At 42.5% G+C, this 23,056-nt stretch overlaps 1 protein-coding gene across 9 annotated transcripts; it reads right to left on the bottom strand.

Moving 5' to 3' along the window:
* Positions 1-6,835: 6,835 nt before the first annotated feature.
* On the bottom strand, positions 6,836-22,779 carry LOC135176720 (carbohydrate sulfotransferase 8-like). 9 transcript variants are annotated; one of them, XM_064146004.1, is made up of 5 exons: positions 21,300-21,453; positions 14,416-14,513; positions 13,978-14,021; positions 12,281-12,428; positions 6,836-11,379 (listed from the first exon to the last, which is right to left on the bottom strand). In XM_064146004.1, exons 4-5 carry the CDS (start codon positions 12,372-12,374, stop codon positions 10,529-10,531), a joined length of 945 nt encoding a protein of 314 aa, XP_064002074.1. In that variant the 5' UTR covers positions 12,375-12,428; positions 13,978-14,021; positions 14,416-14,513; positions 21,300-21,453; the 3' UTR covers positions 6,836-10,528. The 9 variants fall into 9 exon arrangements, with proteins under 9 accessions (XP_064002074.1, XP_064002053.1, XP_064002083.1 ...); XM_064145983.1 differs by lacking the exons at positions 13,978-14,021; positions 21,300-21,453 and adding an exon at positions 22,462-22,485; XM_064146013.1 differs by lacking the exon at positions 13,978-14,021 and having other exon boundaries at positions 14,376-14,513.
* Between the last annotated feature and the right edge of the window lie 277 nt (positions 22,780-23,056).

The raw sequence follows: 23,056 nt of genomic DNA, 5'->3' as shown, positions 1-23,056 counted from the left end.
ATGCCAGCTTAGATGTTCATACATAACCATACACCCTGCTTTTCAGCCTGTCACATGGAAATCAAACTGCTAAAGAAGTATTTAAAGAGGGCCATTGAAAGAGTGACAGAGACTAATCAAAGCACACAAAAGAAAATGCCTTTTCAGTTGTAGGTAGTTGAAAATCATCTCTCTTCATAACTCATTTTTATATAATATTGAATGATAAAGTTCTGTTCGATCTTAAGGAGGCCAATGAGTAAAATAAACAGTGCCATATTTTCCTGCCCAGGTGCAGGCAAAAGCAAGTAAAAAGATAGTAAGATTTCACCATGGAAGAAGCTACATGCAACACAAAAGTTCTTGTTGGAGCAGCACAAAGTAATTTCCAATGTCAGAAGTTGGACAGTCCTCACAACAAGTGAGGGAGGAAGGCTTTGGCAAACTGATGAACAAAGTACTGGGTCAAGAAAGTCACTAATGGCCAAGCTGAAACTGAATTCTTGTGAGAGAGGAAGAAATAAATAATCAGAGGGAGGGGGAAGCAGAGAAACAACAGGCATAAGGATTTTGAGATACAAGACTTAAATAATTGTGCTGTTAAAATCCAAGATGGTTTGCTAAAGTGGTTCCCATTTTCATAAGAGTGGTCAATAGAGTTTACACATAAATGTATTTAAAGTATAAAGTCATCTTTGATGAGGTAACAACAATGTTTGAACATCTCTATTTGACTGGATAGGACTGGGGGATAGGTTGGACTGGATGATCTTGGAGGTCTCTTCCAACCTGGTTGATTCTATGATTCTATTACTTCGAGTCAAAAAAAAGAAGAGTTGAAACATAGCAACCATTGAGCTCTTCTCTTGTGGTAATCGTCTCTTGCCTAGCTCACACTGCACCACCAGGTGGCCCCATGTGAACTCAGATGAGGAAATGGAGCTCGCTTCAAAAACGCACAGCGTTTAAACCTAGCTCACGAAGTCTCAGCTACTACAAGAAAAACAATCCTCCGATCCGAAAGTCTGTCTATACAAGGCTGGAGTTTGAACAGCTCCAGTTTCAGAAGTTTGGATTAGAAATCACATCTCGGGTCTTGGGATGTTTGGACGCAGTGTCATGGTTCAGCCTTACAAGAGGTGATGCACTAGTACAAGGCTGACACTGAATTCTCAGTATAAATGGGAACCTAACATGTAACATACCTGAGTTTGTGCTTTCAATCCACGCAGCACTTGTAAAGGCACAGGTTACACCCAACTTTGAATGTCATGCTTCAGAACTGGAGATCAGCTGGAACTAGAGAGAATTCAAAGGACGGCAGCAAAGATGAACAAAAGTTCTGAAGAACATAACCAATGTGCAAAGCCTGGAAAATAAGGCTTGGTAAGGTGTCTGATGAACGGCTTTGACAGCCAGACACACGCAGGCTGGGGGGACCTTAAATGAAGGTCAGAAAGTTTAGCCTGGAGCTAGAGCTCTGGTGCCATGAGACAGCAAATGAGAGGTAACAATGCCTGGAACAGACAGTCCCTTGAGTCCTCCTTCAGGTTCGTTTTCTAAGATGTCTAGGAGATTTCTTTTCAAGGGAATTACAATTACAGAGATCAGTTGAAGAGTACTGAATGCTGATTTCAACACCTGCAGGAATTCCACCAAAAACCTTTCTGGAAAAGGTGAAGCACAGTTTACCTGACATCCCAAGCCTTTTGACCAGGGTAGGTCAGATGTATGTAAACTTAATTATGGTGCAGAATTCAAAAGAGAAGAAGTCCTTGATGAACCAGTGTTTACTGTGATCAGGCCAAGGTGCAGCAGTGCTGGGCTGCAGAACTCAGGCTTCTTGATCCAAACACGTCATTTTTGCCCCTCACTGGTGTCCCAAAGGTTCTTGCATGCTTCAGTAAGAGGATTCAACTAAGACCTGCCAGTTTCTGGTTGTTACTAAGGCTGCAAGACTTACATTCATGTAAAGAACTTATACAACAGTTTACATATGAAGAGAGTGGTAGCAACAGCTATTTCAGAGCTATTTTTGTGTATGTTATCACAGTTTTAGAGAGACTAAACATTCTCACCAGCAGTTTGCAGAATGTGGATGCCACACACAAACAAACCCCCAAAACCCAGATGCAATGGCAGAAGCTGCAACAAATGCCTAAGAGGTAGCACACAGTCAACCGCCAGCAGTGAGACAGGGTGCTCCTGAGAGCCCTGAGGCCTGTAAACCACAGCTACAGGAGCTTAGGGAACTAATCCAAATACTGACACAATATGCAGTCAAGTGGGCAACTGGCTCTGCACAAAAGATGGCTCCAAATAAAGCATTGCTGTGATTCTTTGTTTAAAAGTGCAAGCCCTAAAGGGCTTTACCTGCAGCAATAGCTGCTGTGTAGCAAGACCCCCAAAAACCCAAACACATAATTTCAGCTTTCCAGATAGGAACCTAGTAAACAAAGACCAAAAAAATGTACAATTCAATTACTGAATACCCAAAACATCCAGGATAATAATTTCTTTATATTAATTTGATTGATTTCCCCCCTATTTTTATTTCTTACCTGTGATGTCTTTCTGGAACAAGACGGACCCAGAATCAACAGTTTAATATTCAGATGTTGGCAGGTGGATTCTCTCCCAGCTTCATCACTCTACTTTTCCATGCTTATCAAAAGCTAGAAGTCTCCTGGGGTTCCTTTGCCATGCAGGTACCCCTGAGGATAAGCGTTAACAAATCTCTGAGGATAAACAAAATTTAACCCTGCAGAGAGCGATGGTCCCTCAGGAGAGAGAGATTTGTGTCACTTTTGGTTTAAAATTAACAGAGGCCTCTGAGACTTGATGCCAGTGACCCCAAAATTAGCTTTGTCCCTTACCCACTACATCTATCTGAATGGAAGTTATTTTTTAGTAGGGAAGATACCTTCATAACAGCCTTTGGTTTATATTCACATCTCACCTTGTAGTATTATCTTGCTCATGAAGCAGGTTCTTGAACAACTTTCTCACTGAAGAAGCAACCTTACCACAGTTGCAATACATCCAGCAACATGCACCTGCCAACAGCCTGCGCCTGAGTAAGTCAGCATCTGCAGCATCTATTTGGTGGCCCCTAACTGCAGGGACTAGGGAGGAATCCATCTATCAGTTCAGATCAATCCTGAAGAAATTATCTAGGAAAAAGGAGGGACAGTGCAATCAAGTCAGGAAATTAGTCATAGATTTGTAGCTTTGCCCCTGCTTCTGCTAAAGCATGGAAATATAAGCTGCAGTGTGCCTACCTGGTTTTGGGTACTCCTGCTAAGTTTTACCCAATAACAACAGAAGTGTTGTACCTTTGGTAGGACACGACAAACTATGTATAATCTTGTTAATAATGTCTCTATATGGTGGGTCAAAGGGGCTACTTAAGAAAGCCCCTTTATCTTGGTTAGCTTTGGTACATCTCCAGAAGCTACAAAAAAGATCCTGGAGGCATGAGAAAGTGTTCCAGAAGTTGTGAGCAAAGGTGAGGCATACATGGGTAGCACTGGAAGTGTTGAGCCAGCTCCTTCTCACAGAGCTGGTTCTGCAATGTGGCACTCATTTCTGGTGTGATGATTCATTGGGATTTTAGTCGCAATATCACAACTGAGGTTTGTGATCACTTGAGTTTCTTCTCTAAAAATAGCTCTTGCCAGAAGCAGCAGTGTAACTGCACACCTACATACATTTGATACCCAGTCAGAACTTCCAAGAGGACTTACTGACATGTCAGACACTTAGACATTTCTGTCAAGTAAGTTCTTGTGCTAGTTTGAAGCAGGCTAGAATGTTTTGGTGAGAGAAAGTAGATGATAGGCTGTGAAAGGAAAACATTGGTGATGTCTTCTTCCCTCACAGTATGGGAACAAGAAGAAAAACATTAGATAACACTTTTCACCATCTTCTCACTCTGCTTTTGGCTTCAGACTGAGCTACATCTCCCTAACCTCACTGCCACTAACCTTGCTCCTTAACCTCTTGGCTGAACCTCTTTTCCTTCCTAGGATTTGGGGTAAGGTTGAGAGGGGCAGGGGGAAGGTGTAGGGGTGGTTGAGAGCCCCTCCTGGGGACTCAGGTTTCTGGGAGGGGAGTTGTGCTTCTGTATTACTTTTACTTTGTATATTTCTGTATGTAACTGTATATATTGTAAATAACTGCTTGTATATTGTGCTGCTGTAAATAAATAGCTTCATTTATATTCCCAGAGTCTGGCTGAGTTAGCTGGGGTTCTTTCTAAAGTGTGGGGGGGCCAGGTAACAGCCAAACCACCACAGTTCTCCACCCATTTTGATTTTATTTGGTTTACATTCATTTATATAAGTTGTATCATTTAATAACTTTTTGGTTTATACTCAAGCTTGACCTAGCATATAATTCTGACAGGATGTGAGATAGAAGTGCTATGACAAGCCTACACCACATTCACATTGCATTTGTATCTTGTCCTGTTTCCTTTTTTTCCTTCTTTGTTCTGACACTGTGACAGACAAGCCAAGAAAACCTGAGATTATGGAGCTCAAAGCTTTTGACATGTTCATATTCTGAATGCAGAAATAGAATCACCTTTTTTGTCTGTGAGCCATGAGGGCTGCAGTTTGTCTGATGTGCTTCCCTTTGGTCAGAGGACACTTAGAATCATAGAATTGTCAGGGCTGGAAGGGATCTCAAGGATCATTTAACTCCAGCACCCCTGCCATGGACAGGGACAGCTTACACTAGATCAGGCTGCCCAGAGCCCCATCCAGCCTGGCTTTAAAGACCTCCAGTGATGGGGCTTCCACCACCTTCCTGGAGCAGCAAACACTCAAAGCTTCATTGTTCACACTTTTGATTCTGTCCTGCTTTGGAAATTCTCTAAACAAGCATCTACATTTATCCACATCTGGGGCTAAACTACAGCCATTGCCCTGTTGCCCAGGGACCTCTCCCCAGCAAAGAAGGGGAATCAGGAAAAGGAGAGACCTGTGGGATGAAATGAGAATGGATTTAATGAAACTGCAGAACTAATACCAATGCCAATATAAAGTAAAAGAAGTAATAGTCACACCAGTGAGGGAACAACAGTCACAGAAAATAAATCCTCAGAGGCAAAGTGTTAAACAAGCTCCTCCAGGGATGAGGAAAAGCAGGAGGAGAAGAAAGAGGGGAAGAAGGAAGAGAAGGAAGCTCCTCTCCTCAGCAAACTTCCCCCTTATGATGATAGTGATGTTCATAGTATGGGATACACCTGTGAGCCAATTCAGTCAGCTGTCCTGGCTGACTCCAAACTGCTAATAGCATGCAGACCATAACTGACCTGGGATTCTGCCCCAGCAAAACCAAGACAACGAGAAACTACTAATCACAGTTTGCCTGTTAAGGCTCACATTCAAAACTGCATGAAAAGTCAGGACTGCTTATGGACAGAATCATCACTTCTAGAAGAAGGAAACATCTGTTTTAAGCAATAATCAGTGACGTGGTCTCTGTTACTGACACACACTGATGAGCTATCAGACCTGTTCTACTTTCATGAAGAAAGTATGATGTGAGGTCTCTGGATACCTGTTCTGAAAGGATGTGTGCGTGGATATCCATGAGAATGGGAATCTTCTCTCCCATTCCCTCACTGCTGACAGATCACAGTATCATCAGGGTTGGAAGAGACCTCACAGATCATCAGGTCCAACCCTTTACCACAGAGCTCAAGGCTAGACCATGGCACCAAGTGCCACATCCAACCTTGCCTTGAACAGCTCCAGGGACGGCGACTCCACCACCTCCCCAGGCAGCCCATTCCAGTGTCCAATGACTCTCTCAGTGAAGAACTTTCTCCTCACCTTGAGCCTAAATTTCCCCTGGCGTAGCTTGAGGCTGTGCCCTCTCATTGTTATGCTGGCCACCTGAGAGAAGAGAGCAACCTCCTCCCGGCCACAACCACCCCTCAGGTAGTTGTAGACAGCAATAAGGTCACCCCTGAGCCTCCTCTTCTCCAGGCTAAATAATCCCAGCTCCCTCAGCCTCTCCTCGTAGGGCTATGCTCAAGGCCTCTCACCAGCCTTGCTGCCCTTCTCTGGACACACTCAAGCATCTCAATGTCCCTCTAAAACTGGGGGGCCCAGAACTGAACACAGTACTCAAGGTGTGGTCTAACCAGTGCAGAGTACAGGGGCAGAATGACCTCCCTGCTCCTGCTGACCACACCATTCCTGATGCAGGCCAGGATGCCACTGGCTCTCTTGGCCACCTGGGCACACTGCTGGCTCATGTTCAGGCGGGTATCAATCAGCACCCCCAAATCCCTCTCTGGCTGCTCTCCAGCCACTCCGACCCCAGCCTGTATCTCTGCATGGGGTTGTTGTGGCCAAAGTGCAGCACCCTGCACTTGGAGCTATTGAACACCATCCCATTGGACTCTGCCCATCTGTCCAGGCGGTCAAGGTCCTGCTGCAGAGCCCTTCTGCCCTCCAACCCATTCACATCTGCCCCCAGTTTAGTGTCATCTGCAAACTTGCTGATGACTGACTCCATGCCCTCATCCAGATCATCTATGAAGATGTTAAAGAGGATACAGATGTAGGAAAACTGCAAGCTTGACTTTGTGAGATTTTTTCTCTCACTTCCACCCTTTGACTCACATCTTTTCTCCAAACTGGGACACTCATTAGTATTTGCTAATTCTCTTAGCTCTTCATAAGCCCTGTGAGACAGTTTAATATTAATGTGCAAAAGCAGAGCCAGATGGCTTTGTGTGTATTGTTGTTTAATAGCGTTATGGTTTGATGGAACAGCTCTGAGTTGGTTTCACTATTTTAACAGGTGCTATTGAGAAGGATAAACAAATAGGTCAATGTGTTGAATCACTACAATTTATTACTATTATTAAGAATTAAAAACAGCAAATGTCATATCACAGACATATAGCAATAAAGATTAATAATGGGACTCTGCCTCAGGGCCCAAGTCTTGAGCCACCCCACTTACTCTTCTCCCAGGAAAAGATTATTCAGAGCTAGCACCCAAAAGAAAGAAACTCCATGGGGACTCTTCTTTGTGCAAAGGCAGGAGGAAGGGCAGCTCAGCTTAGAGCCTTTGTACACATGTAGAGAAGCAATACAGCCAAGATAAAGCAAAGCCAAGTCAATCCAAGTCCTGAAGACCTGGCAGTTTTCTGCTGCAGACTCATTTTCTGAGCTCGGCCCAAACTTCCATGGCCACCCTTGCCAGCTGTGAGAGCTTGTTACAACACAGCAAATAACTATTGTTTCCATTAACTCTGAAACACATTGTGGAGCTTTTCTGTACTCCTGCACAGCAGCTCTTGCTAGGATGTGTTCTCAAACTCACAGAAATGGAAATGTGGAAATTGGGTTGAGTATTAAAAGATGCCTGCAAGAGAATCCTTTATAGGGTAATGTCCTTTCCCCACCGCTATTTACCAACAGATGCTAACTCGTTATTTAGATTTCATTAGTGCTGGTAACACACAACTTACACTGGTCTTGTACAAAGCTGCTTCCAAAAGCTGCTGTTATACATGCACATATGCACACTCGTGTCCTCTGCAGCTGGGTTTTTCTGTGGAGACCCAGACCAGCTTAACAGCAATACAGGAGCCAGTGGTGCTGGGCAATGTACTACTTACAGTTTCCTGTAGGCAAATCTCAAATCTGAAAGTGTATCATGATTAGTTCCAGAGATTTTTCTGCCTCAGTAGCTAAGCCTTCTGTAACTGAGTAGTCCCCGTGATGAATGAACTAGCTATCCATTTTCTGCCACTGCTGTAGGAGGAATATGTGATCCTGTGTGAAAGAAGAAATAAGAATAGAAAGCTGCTCACAACTACCACCAAGAAATTGGAGTGGAGTGTTAACACTGGAGTGCTGATAGAAAAGACATCTATCAAACTTTGTCACAATAATTTCTTTAGGGTTTTCCCAGGCTGGTTGATGGTGCCAGAAAATGAAAAGTATCTTTGCTGGAGCTTATAGCTCTGGAGGGATCAATTATGTACAAACAAGTTATGAGGCTAATCTTAGTCCCCTCTTCCTCTGCTCACAGTAGGAGAAGCACATAGCTGGAGATGTGTCTGATTCAAGAGAGAGACAGCATTCCTCTCTATAGCCTTAACTTTGTGGGATGTAATTTCCATTTTCCTTTGCCTCACCACAACCAAAAAGTAAAAAATCATCCACATGAACAGGGTGGCAGGAGCAGTCCAGCATCAGAGATAGGAGGACTGGGAGAATACTGAATGTGGAGGTGGCGAAGGTAAGATTCAGAACCACGAATCACTCCACATAAAAGCACAAAGTATTTTTAACAAAACTTAATAACATTTTTGTTGTTGTTGTTGCTCTTGTTTGATCTCACTTTGGATCTCTCTCTGTGCCAAAGATGCCTCATTTATGGAAAAGTAAGCCACACAAGAGCTGTCAGATGTACTGAACATTAGTCCTGGCTCTGTACCATCTGCAGAAATGTCCTTCCTCTGCCTCCTCCTGTCACCATGGCCTCATTGGTTTCTGCAGCTGATGTCCAATATATCACTGCATCTTGCCTCTGGGGTAGATCTCCCCTGCATCCCATTCTCTGCACTGAGAGCTCTCTTCACAACCCTCATGTCTTAGATCTCATTGCAATCTTTTTTCCCAATCTCACTTAGCCCTGCTGCTGCCAGCAATGACTCTCAAGATTGGTGGCTGCATTATGATTAAGTAATTGTCATAGAATCATCAGGATTCAAAAGGACCTCTAAGATCATCAAGTCCAACCATCAACCCAGCACCATCCTAAAGTGCCATGGCTACACATTTCTTGAACACCTCCAGAAATGGTGACTCCACCGCTTCCCTGGGCAGTCCGTTCTGCAACTACCTGCAAAGAGGTTATAGTGAGGAGGAGCTTGATCTCAAGCGATTAATGATGGCAAGAGAGAAAATGGACTCTGGCTGTAGCAGGGAAGGTTTAATTATAGATTAGGAATTTTTTCTTTAGCAAAAGAGTAGTTAAGCACTGGAACAGGCTGCCTAGGGGAGTGGTGGAGTCATGCTCCCTAGAGGTGTTAGAAAGTTGTGTAGATGTGTAACTCTGGGACGCATTTTAATGGGCATGGTGGTGTTGGGTTGACTGTTGGACTTGATAATCATAGAGTTTTTTTTCACATTTTAAAGATTCTAGGATAAGCTGTGAGTCAACTTTATATCCCTGGTTAGCCTGCCAACCTTTGTACATTTGAAGATACTAAGTGCATTTGAGAGCTTTTCAAGTCAGCTCCTGAGAGACTGACATCCTCTAAAGGTAATGCTAATACTCACCACTGGTTTCTAAAATTTGCTACAATTTACATGGTCACAAATCCATTTCCAATGTGACTAAACAACAGATTTGAAGAAACAAACAAACAAACAAAACAAAACCAACAAATCAGGGCACGTCTTGTACTTAATTAGTAGCAGTTATAGACCCCCTCAGTGACCAAAAACCAAAGCCATGTATAAGAAGCAGGTAATGGTTTTAGTCGTTCCTCCTACATGCACTTAATGTTCTGTGTGGCAAGAAAGCAACAGGTAGAACAAACATTATCTGAGGTTACCCAGCTCCACTTAAGTGCCATCCTTAGGTCAGACCCAAGGGCTCATGCACTCCAGCAGGCATAAATGGGGAAAGCCCAAACATTGTCCCTTTAGTGCTAACTGGCCAGTCAGTTGACTGAGTGGAAAGTGCTTGTGGAGAACAGACAGAAGTCACATTTCCACTGAGATTTTTAGATCCTCCACCATCTCAGATGTACAATTTAGAAGGTAATTCTAACTACTCCCCTGAAAAAGAGATACATTTTTCAGATTTTCCCTCTTAAATCAGACCATAATGCTCACAAAGGTGGTGATAGAAGCATGGAAAGTCACCATGAACACCAGACCAGCTCATGTGAAGATTCTAAGGAAATAAAAGGGGGTTCCTGGCTGAATTGCTTCCAGCTGTAGTGATTGAGACATGAGGCCAGTGGGCTGCAATGACAGGAGTGCTAGAGTGGAACATGATCATGCACTAATTTCTGTGTAATGAAGCTTTAAGCATCTGAGGTTATTTCTTCCTTTCCTACAAGGTTCATGATTGAGGCTCTTGCAGACAAAGGGTAGCTTCACTCTAAAGCAGATTATTTCTTTATTTCTATGTGTTTTTCTAATAATTAAATTATTTATACTTTAAAAATAGTGTTCTAAAAATATTAATTGTGAAAAACAACATTCTTCATCCTTTCCCTACGTCTTATGAACAGACAAATATTTATCACTTACAAAGAGCCTTCATAAAACAAATGCATGCCATTAATGATCAACTGAAAGTAATTTCGCATAGGTAAAGTACTGTACAGCATAACAGACCATGGCAGGGATCTTAGGAGTGCTTAGGATGATAAATCATGTCTCCAAACATCAGTAAGACCTCAGCAGCAATCAGTCACCAGCTCCCTTATTAAGCACCTGTAAGGACAAGTTCAGCCTATTTGGTACAAAGGAAGCTGTTCTTCGTTTAACCTATGTTAGCCGTTCAGAGAAAAGTAATCTTCATAATTCATAGTATAGTTGAACAAGAAAAAATCCATCTGATACAATTTTTTTATCTTCTCAATTTGTTCTGAGTTCAATTGTCTGAGGTACTCCAAGGTGATATCAGCATTAGTCCGCTTCTCTGACCCATACCTCTTCAAGCTGGGGTAGTGCAGGCTCTCTGGTGCTCCAATGACCCTCAGAACATGCTCGGAATCTAACCCAAGAGTTTCATACTTACCCAGAACGTCGTAGTGAATGTTGCATGGATCACAGAGCAGAAACATTGGTTTCCAGTGAATGTCAAGATTATTTGGTGGTTTTGCTAGAATGAAGCTGACAAATTCCTGGAAACTCACTTTTTCAGAAGAAGTCTTGTTTTTCCTGAACATTGCCTTAATCTCATTAGCAACAGTAACACTGTAATAAGGCTCAGAGTGCAGGAGCTTGTCTCTGTAAGCTGAAACCAGCCGTTCAAAGGGATGTCTGGTGAACATCACTTTGGTGTAATTGTTCAGAAATCCCTTTTGTGTGGCAGGGGGGTAAGACTCCACCTTTTTGATCAGTGGGGTTTGGTGGATGTGGTCGTGCTCAATTTCAGATGCTTCTGCACTGAAGTCTGATTGGAGGATAAAAATAATCCTCTTCCAATTGGAGCAGCCTACTTTGGGTACCTCACAGTAGATAAATTTATGTTTGAGCTCCACAAAGAGCTGGTTAACCACACGAGAATCCAGTTTGCTTCTTAATTTAAGAAGGTTGTTCTTCAGGCAAACAGAAGCCAGTGTGCTTTTGCGATCATTTTGAATTGACAACCAGTCTTCAGTGGGATCAGGGAAAGCACCTGCAAGCAAGGCAGAAATGCACAAACCATTGGGGTGACATAGAGAAGGAGCTGTGACAATCTGTGCTGGTTTGAGGCTAACTGGAATATTTTAATGACAGAAATGAGATCACTGGTTGTGAGATGAAAATAATGGTGGTCTATATCATTCATCGGTTTGCTGAGAGGGAGAAAAAGCTAAAATGTAAATAATCTTTCTCAGTCTGGTCTGTGTCACTGGATCTAATCCATTCCTCTTCACTGTAATATCATAGTATCATAGTATCATCAGGGTTGGAAGAGACCTCACAGATCATCAAGTCCAACCCTTTACCACAGAGCTCAAGGCTAGACCATGGCACCAAGTGCCACGTCCAACCTTGCCTTGAAGTCTTGGCTAACAATGTAAGCTTTGATGCTTGTTTTGTTTGTCTGTCTGGGAGATAGAGAGGGAGAAAGAAGGGAGTAGTTTTGAGTCCTTCTGGGCAATTTTTCTTTGTCTGGGAGGGAGTTTGGATTTCTGTATTATTTCTCATTTGTATATAGCTGTAAATATATCATGTGTGTATGCTTGTACATTTTGCCATGCTGTAAATATAGCTTCATCTTACTTCCAAGCCATCTGAGCTAGTCCAGTAAATTTCAATAGTGAAAAGTTTGTTGGAATTAAAACTTTCAATATGTCAGTATGTTCGAAATATCACTCTTAGCAAGAGCAGTGTCCCAAGACTTCTAATGTCAACTGTTTTTTGTAGTGCTCTTTCTCTGATGCACTGCTAAGCTACCACTGTGACAGGACTGTGGATATTTTCATAGCATTCTCTACCTCTTAGGCTCCACTGTTGCTTTCTAACACATCTGGGAGAGGTGTTCCTGCTTCTAGACAACATTAAGGTTTTCTGTTGGTGACTTCTTTACTCACCTGTTAGGTTTTTTTGCCTCTTACAGAAAAAACCCAAAAGAAACATTCCAAAAAAGAAGTTTGGGAGGAGGAAAACTAACACCTTCTGGTTCATATTATTCTCACAGGAAGGAGGATGGTGTGATGTCTGAAGTCGAAATCTGCCTTTCTGTCAACAAGGAAAGAGAATTCAAGTTAGATTCTGACGACTGATAAACTAACAAGGTAATGCAGTTTATCTTACGGAATTTACAGTAATAGAAAGGCCTTTCAAGCCCTAGAAAAACAAACTTTATTAACAAGCAGAAACTCTCCAATGAAAAAGACTCATCAGAATCACACTCTTAAACTAAGCAGACAAAAAATATGATCTTTTCAAAGTATTACAAACTTCCTCCCTTTCTCAGAACAATGAACTGTGTATGAGCAAATACTCCTCCCTTCTCATTCCAAGGTGATGTTCCTGCCAAGCAAACTCTCTGTCCCTTCATAGCATAACAATAGGATCGTTTAGGATAGGAAGATATGTCTTTTTGAAATAACTTTACTTGCTGGAGTCCAGGAGTATGAAGTTTTCTGCGACCTCTGACAGGCCTATTCACAAGCCTGTGATGCATTCAGGGTGAGATTCTTCCCAACCCTTTCCCTGAAGATTTCCACTTTGTATGAATAAATCATTATCCACAGCAGGAGGAACTCTTCCACATCCCAGCAGAGGATCCTAACTATGAACAATTGGCTGTCCCAAAGACACTGCAGTGTATATATGTTTGCTGCTCTTACTGCTGCAGCACAGGAGACCCAGAGTGTTTCACAAAGGTTAGAAGCATGTAGAAGCATCAGAGGAACCATCAGAGAAGTAGATATTCCATGTCCACAGATAAAAGCATAGAAGGCCAATGCAATCCAACATTCAACATATTCCATCTCCTGTGCTTGCTCACTCTGACCCTTGCACTTCCTGGAGAGAGAGCTCTCAAAGGCCTCCGTGCAATCTTGCTGTGTCTCTCTCATTGGAAATCTCTTCACCACTATGATTTTCATTACTTTTTATTTGAAAAACAAAATTAACTGCAAACCTAAAACTAGTCTCCAACGTGGTGCTCATTTGTGCTCCATAAACTCTGCACCATCAAAAAAGACAGGACATGCTTGCTTGCTTTTCTGCTTTTCAGTTTTTCATCCTGAACCTACTGGGAATAAAAGCATTACTGCCTGGGTTTCTTGAGGATGTAACTTCAACTTTGGGATGACTGTTCACTGTCAGGCCTGTAAGCATCATTATGAACTAATCTGCAGTCACATCTACTAACAATTTGCCTCTGGTTACAATAAATTATTACAATAATCATTCAAAGGAACACAGTAGTTTTACACTCAATGACATTTAGCCAAAATTTTTACATTTTCTTGGCCACTTAAGACCTTGTGATGATCTTCAGCCTTGAACCTTTCTTCATTGCACTCCTATTCTTCCTTCACTGTGCAATCTATTGAATTCTAATGCACCAAAAGCTGGTTTTAAGGCCAGATAAAGTCAGTCAGACTGTTACTTGATCTCATAAGACTGAGTGGCCTCTTTTTATTCTTTTTCAGAAGGGGGTTGAAGACACAATTTCACACCTTGTAGCAATTAAAACTAATCTGACACAAAATCATTCAATAAAGAGACTCCCTGTGAGGATATGCTTAGAAGAAAGAGGTTGGGCTTCATTTACCTTAAATGCTGTCACTTCAGGGTAGTCATTGTTATCATGTCTGCCTTAGAAATCAGAATATTAACTTCATTAATTTACTCTACTTAGATACTTCTATCACATTAAATCACTGGTAGAGATCTACCATAAAATACATTTCATGCTGAAACATGTTACTGAGTCATCAGAAAGAAATGGAAGAGACCTGCCTCCTTGAGGGAAAAAAGCTGCTTATGAGCTAGTCAAATGCAGGAGACAACTCCTAAGACATTTACATGTTCGTGGAAGTTAAATAATTCATATTCTAATTCACAAGAACAGTCAGGCCATAAGGAGGGATAGAACAAGCTACAAGGTGATAGGAGAAATCTGTCTGGGCCCCTTAAAGTGCAGCTTGGCAGTAAGAGCTAAACACATACATTAACAAGTGAGGTCAATGTGAAGATTTGGAGAAGCTACCTGAAGGTGAATTCTAAAGGCTCCTTCTGACAGGACACCCCAGTACAGAGTTCTGTGTGATGCAAAGTCTCCAGCGACAAAAATCACCTAAGAGCAACCTGAGGAATAGGAAGAAAGAAAACTCTGAAAGCCTTTTTTTTTTTTTTTCCCAAGAGAGGAATAAGTCACATGGAAATAGAAAAGGATAGGAAAAAACCCAAAATGAAAACCACTTTTGTGATGCATTCAATGTCAGCAGATCAGATGAACTTTCCTTTCTATTTCTTCTCTTAAATATTTCTAATTGTGCTGTCTATTTTAGATGGAATGAAATAATACTTCTGTTTGCCTTGAATTAAGTGTGATTTAAGGTGACTGGGTTAACTACAAGGCATTCCTCAGTCAAGGTGTGGTGAGTCTATTAACCCGACTCCATAACAGCCTAGGTCTTCTGTAATCAAAGGTCAGCAGAATGGGATCCCACAGGCAAAGTGGAAAGACAATACCACAGGGCTCACAAAAAGGGCAGAAATGTGTTCTGGTGAAAAGTAACACAGCAAGGAGTTTGTCTCTTTGGAACTAACATGTTCCCCAAAATACTATAAACTAAATACAGGGCATTAATTTGTTTTCTTCTTGTTGTACTTAATTGTGTGGAAGCTGGGTATTTTGCTTTAAATTTATTTTTAATGAAGAATAAAGTTTTCTATAAAACAGTCTGGCACTGCACTGTTGGTTTTCACTTGTTCTTCAGATCATATTGCTTTAGATCAACATACACAGGTATAAATTAATATCTCAAACTCTGCATGTCTTACTGGATTATGCAGATTTAATCAAACCCCCTTTCTTGTAGAACCTTTTCAGAAGGATTTCTATCAGGTGATGAGAATTGTTGAGGCCAGTGAATTAACTTGGGTTTAAATTCTTCCAATGGTGTCCAGCTGATTTGATGGCTTTCTTGCTTCTTAGCCAAAACACACTGAAGTATTAAGTCAAATGTTTTATGTACTTCTAAGTCTATGTCACTACTTTAGTCAATCATACCCAAACAAAATTAGCAAAATTTGTTTGGTGAGATCCATTTCCTACAACATAAACCAGTTTCCATGTGAGAGCAGCCAGAGCAATTGCTCAAGCCAAGAGTGGTAGCAAAGAAGGAAGAGGCTATTGGAGAAAGCGATGGCTATTATCTCACATGCATGCGAGATGGGGAAAAGAAGCCCTCAGAAAATGAGAACTACTTATTGAACTCCAACCTTCTTTGCACTCCTGATAATTCTACCATCTCCCTCTCCTAATTCATTGTTAGAAGTCTCCTCTTCCTGGTATACAGGCTCCTCATAATAAAACCAAAAATGGTGGCATCACATTGTTCATATCTTTGTTCCCAAGTTCAGCAGTCATAAAATGTTCTTTCTACCCTTCTGTTTCTTTCAAGAAAATTATGATACAATCCTGCTTTTAATTAACTCCAACAACCCACCCCCCTTTCCTATAGGCTACACTGGGTATGGAGGAGTGGCTGGCAACTTGCTCATCCCCTCTCAGGGGATGAATAGTCAGATTAGACCATTCATCCCAGAAGAGCTCTCTGCCTCAACAATGAGATTGCACTTTTCCAGGCTTCTCACAAAGTTATCATATGCCCGAGTTATCAGATACCCTTTTTTTCCCCTGTTACATTGATTTCCCTCATTTCATTTGTCTCATACTTGCTTTCCATTTTGTGATACAAGACCTTCTGCAACCATCACAGACATCTGTTATCTGTCTGAACTTTAAACTGTTTGTACCATATATGTAGCTACACCACAACTACTCACACTTATTCAACCACCAGTTTTGGTTTCCTGATGAGTTCCTTTTTCTCTGACCTGAACAAAGTCTGGCAGGGAGTTCTTAGTACTCTTTTAACTAGGAAATATTTAGACAGTCCAAAGATGTCTTAATGATACAGTCACATGAGTACATGACCTAGCACATCACATTGACTTAAGTTCTCCCTCCTGCCGTGCAGTTTTTTTCCTAGCACAGGCACAAAAGCAGCAGATGGCATTGCCTTAAACAGGCATCACTAGTACATCATTCTGGCCTTGAACTGCTAAAACAGTAATTCATAATGTAGCACTCCCCATTCCTTCTCCTGGAACTGCTGAACTATTGCAACTGAAAAATCTGCAGTTTTTAAAGGAGTATGTAGAAAATCAGTCTGAAAACCCCTCAGCATATTGATACTTTTATAATCAATTAGAAGCCTTATAACAGGAAATGTTGAATGATGTTAAGCCTTTACATAGGGCAGCCCAGTAGAGAAATACATTTACAGACAGTCCTCTCTGTGTGTGTATGTATGGATATTTCTCAACTGTAGGCATGTGTAGATATAGATACACACACATACATGTTGTTCAGAAACTCATTAATATCAGTTACACTGGCACGTTGTTTGTTCCAAGTAAACTAACTAAGTAGGTTGATAAGGGTTTAAAGTCTGCTGGTGATAAACTTACAAGGGGTGTGTCTCAAGCTAGGGCTTTTTTTGCAAAGACAGACCTCGGTCACAGCTCAGCATAGAGGGTGATACTACCTGCTGATAAGTGAGACTTTCTGGATTAAAAGAATTAAATTACAACAATACTTGTTTGTGTTCCTGATATGTTTGAAGCCAGAAGTCAAAAAAGGTAGCAGTAGGGCAGCTCAGTGGAAAGTAGGGGAACTGGCTACTGGAATGGGCTGCCCAGGGAGGTGGTGGAGTCGCCGTCCCTGGAGCTGTTCAAGGCAGGATTGGACATGGCACCTGGTGCCATGGTCTAGCCTTGAGCTCTGTGGTAACAGGTTGGACTTGATGATCTGTGAGGTCTCTTCCAACCTTGGTGATACTGTGATACTGTGAAAATCGTTGGCAATAGATAACATTCTCAGACGCTGAGCCCCATTCTGTACTTAAGCCCTGTCAATCCCTTTAGACAGACAACTGCAAACACATATTGATATGCACATGGGTACACAGAAGGTGAAGAAGGGATGACGTGTAGAAACACCCAGAGACAGCCAGAATGAAAAAAAGAACAGGAAAAACAAGCCTTGCAGGATGCAGTTCTGAGTGTGCTGTTCTAACAGGGTGAATAATGCCTGTAGAAGTAGGACCTTTGCTCACCAAAATCTGCACCCCCCTTGTACAACTCACTGCAGATGAACAGAAGGGAGACAGACTCCAGAAACTGGAGTCTAAGCACGAAGGCCTGACCTTGAAGTGGAAAATCTCCATCAGGCTGCAGATAGGTAAGGGCTAGAAGAACCATCTGATCTGGGTCACTTTGCTAACAAGAGCCAGGGTCTCACTTGCATCAGCAATGACTGAAAGGTGTTAATACGAGAACAGCTCCAAGCTCAGCAGGGAAACAATGTATGACCTCAACTGAAGGCTACTGAGAAAGAGGCTGACAAGGGTGTCCTTCAGGACAATACACCTCACAGTAGTGAGCTAGGTACAAAGTCACATCTTCCAACACAGACTACAAGACAAAACTCTGGTTCCCTGCAGTGGTCATCTCAGCCTTCCATTACTGCATCAGATTTATTCCTGGTCTCAGAAACTGCAGTACTGCTTTTCTCATTGCTATTAAACAGTTATTCTCATTACACCACCTTCTAATGCCTTTCTCTATGCTTCTCCTTCTCTGTTTCATCTCTCTGTCTTCCTTTCCAAGGTTTTTCTTTACCTGTCTTTTTTTTCATGTAGTATTAAAAGCTCAGCTTTACTTTCTGATCATGTTGCTACCCTGACCCCCCACTAACAAACAAATAGCTTCTGTTCTCTCCTCTGCTGCCCCACTTTTGGAAGAAATTTCTGAAGCACCTACAGAGCTATTACATTTTCCACCTAAAATCACTCCTTAAAATCCTCCTTTTCAGGGATGCCAACACAGTTAGGCTGCCAGTATACTAGAGCTGTTACCAACCAGCCCACAAAAGAGCAAGTGAAACTAAGAGCCAGTTGGGGATAAAAAGAACCAAAGTGAGGAGGAAAAAAGAATACATGGGAAAAGACAGCAGGGTCTAACAGAAAAACACCCAGAGAGGCAGAGAGCAGCAACCTGAGGAGAAGTGGCAAAGCCAGGGCCGTGGGAAATAGAAGGGCTATGCAGCCTGCTCAAACTGTGTTGTGAGAGATTAAGAATGGGAGTGGAAAAGATACAAAGTATGGATAAGAACAAATTCAAGGAAATGAGTATAGAAAGGAATAATAAAAGATACCCACAGGTTTAATGAAGAATGAGATTAAATCATTCCTGCTGTGGTAGCCAGAAAGGCCATGGGCTTTTGATTTCCTAAGCATGGTCACTTCTTACTGGTCCTGTCAGGCAGCAGAGAGAGGCATTTCTTTCCTTCAGGATGGGGAGCTGGGAGCCAAGTGTAAAAACTACACCCCACTGTGGCAGAGGCCTCAGCAGTCTGCAGGGTGAAGACATGAAGATGGTGGCCAGGCTCAGGCAAGAAAACAGATCATCAGTCACCATCCATGGGGAACTGGAGACCATCAGCCCTACTGTGGCATTGATGGGGTGAGGGCCTATGGCCTCAGGGCAGGACACGGGGTCCTGGGCTACGGGCAGGGTTGGTGAAGCTCCAGAGTCCTGGGCAAGGACAGCTGGTGCCCTGTTAGTGCTTTTGGGACATAACAGATGATATGAGAACAAAGCTGACCTCCTCTGCTTGGTTACCTGATACTGAGCTGTGGGCCCTTTTCACCTAAACACTTAATTCATAATTACACACACATATCAACTGCCATTTAAACCACTCCAAAACCAATCATAGGAGGGCAACCTTCACCACATTTAGGGAATCTAGATGAGCCTAAGGAACTTGGAAAGGAAGAAGAAAGGGAGAAAAAGGAGTATGAAAGAAAAAGACAGAACATGACAGACACCTACCGCAGTGGCAATGAATGATCTCCTCCCAGGCTTGTTTCATGAAACACAGAGCCTTACAAAATTCCACTGTTTTTCTCATGTGTCTTACAGTTCCCTCCCATATTTATCTCAGTTACTGTCTATAATAGCGATATTGCCCTTGCCATTCAGGTCTACCCACCTTGTCTCTACTCTAGATCCTCTCTGTCCCCTCCTGCTTTTCACCTGCCCTTGTAAACTTGATTCATTCATTCCTATCATTGCATGCCAAATAACACAGCCAGATCTGTCTGCAGCAGCCCCTGTTGCTTAGCACACAGTCCCCAAGCAACCTCCTGGCTGCTGTTTACCTCATTACATCTTTCTTGTATTCCCTTCAGCTAGTACTCTTCTGCCAAGATCTCTCTTCCTTACACTCCAGTGCATGCAGAATGTCTCTGCTTAAATTATTTTCCTTTTTGTTCCCATCTCCTACAGCTTCTACATGGTCCTGCTCTGGCAGGGGGGTTGGACCCAAAGATCTCTGGAGGTCCCTTCCAACCCCTAATATCCTGTGATCCTGTGATTCAAGTCCAGCTTTTGACCCTCATTTCCAGGAATCAAAGCCATTTTGTCCAAAACCATATCTCTACTCTCATTCCTCCCAACTTTCTTAATTATACTTCTCCAAAGAGGAATCATGTACAGATATCATGTACAAATCCTTACCCTAGTGTTTTGGTGCCTGTTCTTTTACAGGCCTCTTTGCCTGAAACATCCTGGCACTTACCAACAAATTGCGTGTATGTATTCTCCTCTCCTCCTACATCAGTCTAGACGTACTTGTCCTTCCCTTCCTGACCTCCTTGCAGGACAAGCTGTTCAGCAGAAATGCTACATTTAAAGTCCATTTTAATGAAAAATGTTTTTACATCACACTATGGCACATGCGGTATCAATTATTAAGAAGTTAAGAAATAGTAAGATTAAAGTGGTGCCTGAGCTAAATCATACAGAGGATAAGATGAAGCTTCTGCTGGCTTTTTGCAGCACAGTCTTGAAACTAAAGATCTGACATTCCAGACGTTTTATGATTTACTGCTGCAGTACACTCTAAGTCCAGAATAGTCTTGCTGATTCAGTTACAGGTATGAATGCTCAAAAGATCTGCAAATCAAGTTTGCAGAGCCTACTCAAGTACCCAGAAAATGGAGAATGGACAGTTAGTGAGAGCCTGTGAAAAGGTGGCCACTCCACACCATGTGGGATTCTTGTGGCAGAAAAAGCAAACTCGCATGTGAAAACGCCTTGCCTGACTCACTGCGTGCTATACATCACCCGCTCTAGATAGCAGAGATCCCACTGCACAGCCATACAGCATCTGAAGAGCACATCCATCCTGTGAACTGAGTGAGTCAAGTTCTGTGGAATATCTTGGGGATTTGCTGCTGAAAAACTACTGAAAACTGTATTCATGTGGCATCATAACAGCATGCACAAAAATTGGCAGTGGTGAATCATTTAACTCCCTCGACTAAAGGAGCATATGCCCTTTAGTCCTCCCTTGTCTAGAGGATATTCTAATTGAGTAACTGAGAGTGGCAGCAGGTTGCTATCTTCTGAACAAACCTGGCATCAACAACGACAAGACTCAAGCCCATCAGACCTAACCTGCTGACAGCAACACAAGTGAGGGTCAGGCATGTGGGATGCCATTCCTGGCGCTGCAGGAGAATGGTCCCTACCACATCTTCCCCCTGCTTCCCCTGTGCCCACCATCAGCACAGCCTGCCCAGAATATTGCAGACTGGCTACCCCCACTTCCACCTCCTCGCTCCCCACTCCCCAGAAGGTCTCCCACATAGAGGTCCATTCCTGCATGACATATATTTGCATGGGCACCGGTGCTTTTCCCTCAGTCTTCACCCCAGGTGTGACCCTTTCTTCCCCGGTTCCTGCTTCCACTCCTCAGGTGAAAATTTAACCCACTTTCCCACAAATTCTCACCTCCAAAAGCCACTCTCATATAATTCCCAGTCAGTTTGCCCAGCAAATCTTGTTTTCCAGCTTCCCAAATGCTCAGCAGATCTCACCCCAATTCTGCTCTTCAGTCTTCCCTGTGTACAAGCCAGCTCTTTGCTGGCTCCCACTGCCAGACTCCTCCCTTAATCTCCTCAGTCAGCCTCACAGCCCCCTACACCAACCACACTTCTGAGCCCAGCTCAGCAGATCTCTCTCCTTCTTCCAAGCCTCCTACGCAGCCTCACTGTTTATTGCTCTCAGGTCTGTACTCAGCTAGTCTCAGATTCTGCACTTCAGTTCCTGCAGCTATTTTAGTGTCTCCCAAACTACACTGACACGTTTTCCTTTCCTTTCTCTCACACATCAGTTTTCACACTACTCATCAAGGCACAGTTTCTTCCTGCTCCCCAACACTTTCCCCAAAAAAATCTTGCTGATGCTTGCCCTGTTAATTAAAACAGGTGGTTTACTCCCCTATGCAGTTTCATCCCAGCAGAAGTTTCACTGAGAATATGCAAGAGGAATGCTTTTAACCTCATTTTAAAGGTGCTTTTTCCAAAGCCTACAAAGTACCTCAGCTTCTTAGAGGAAAGGTCACTAGATCCATTTAAGATGAGATCAAAACAGAGCAGAGTCTCCAAAACATCCTGTACAAAATGCTAGAACACATATCTGTTCAAAGGCTTTTAACAATTATCCTGAGGCAGATATGGAAAATTTCTGCTTAAACACTTTAAATCTAACAAAATCCTATGCAGCTGGAAACACTATTGAAATGAGAAGAGCCAAGATGCATATTAACAAACCCAGAAGGTGAATGAAAGCTTCTGTCTCTTCATTTCAGGCACCAGAATTCTTGGAGCACCAGCTCTTAGCTGTGTGTTAATCTGTTCTGTTCTTAACTGAGAACTACAGCAGTGAAACACAGACAGCCAAAAAAACCCCTCTTTTGATTCATTTCATCATGATGTGATTTCAAAAGTTAAACAATGCCTTAGTTTATTTCTTAAACGATTCAATGGCAGTTTCTAAGCAAACAAACAAGCAAAACAACTCCACAACAAAGAAATGTTTCTTTGTGGAGGTTTGACTGCACTATCAATATCATGGTAACATGGAAAGTGGCTAACAATCCAGCTTTACTCACCAATCAGACAACAACCACAGTGGAGATTTCCCATTCCTCTGAGTGATGGTAAATAGAAAATAAAGATTCAGACAAAGAAGTATCAGTCCAAAGAGGCATGTTATTCTAATTTTATGCCTAGATCTGCAAAGGAAACAGTGAACAGATTTTTGTCTTCTCCTTACCTAGGCTTCAAGGCTAAGCAAAATGTTTCTGCATTCAGACAGCTGTTTTCTGAGGAGAGCACCTGAAGCACTCTGTATATGCAGTGTTTGTTTTGATTAAAAGCCCTGCTCGAAGATGCAAATATTTCCCTGTGAGTGTTTGGGTGAAGGATTAGGTAAGCATCTCCAGTTGCACCGTACAAAGCAACGTGCTGGGTATAACAAGCAGCATTCAACCGCTCCCTGCGTATGGTCTACAGCAGTTGTCAGAGCCTGCCAAACCCTTCAATAGCAGTCTGCCAAGAAGCTGCCTGCTAGGCAACCAAGAAGGAGGGTGGTGGGGAGTATGAGGGTATAGGTAACTTGGTTGAGAGCAACCGTGATGTGATAATGTGTGCTATTTTTAGACGAGAAACGAGAAAAGATTGGTTCAAATTCAATGGACTTTGTAT

Source organism: Pogoniulus pusillus, chromosome 1, assembly GCF_015220805.1.
Source record: "Pogoniulus pusillus isolate bPogPus1 chromosome 1, bPogPus1.pri, whole genome shotgun sequence".
Lineage (NCBI taxonomy): Eukaryota > Metazoa > Chordata > Aves > Piciformes > Lybiidae > Pogoniulus > Pogoniulus pusillus.
Note: the sequence above shows the minus strand (reverse complement) of the source record. Positions and strands in the feature narration are given on the sequence as shown.

What these genes read in the sequence shown, in the direction of transcription:
- LOC135176720 (XM_064146037.1), bottom strand. Translation starts at nt 12,374, where the DNA reads ATGAACCAGAAGGTGTTAGTTTTCCTCCTCCCAAACTTCTTTTTTGGA. An exon ending in GAGGCAAAAAAACCTAACAG is followed by an intron (nt 11,380 to 12,280) that starts GTGAGTAAAGAA and finishes CCTTGCTTGCAG; the next exon opens with GTGCTTTCCCTGATCCCACT.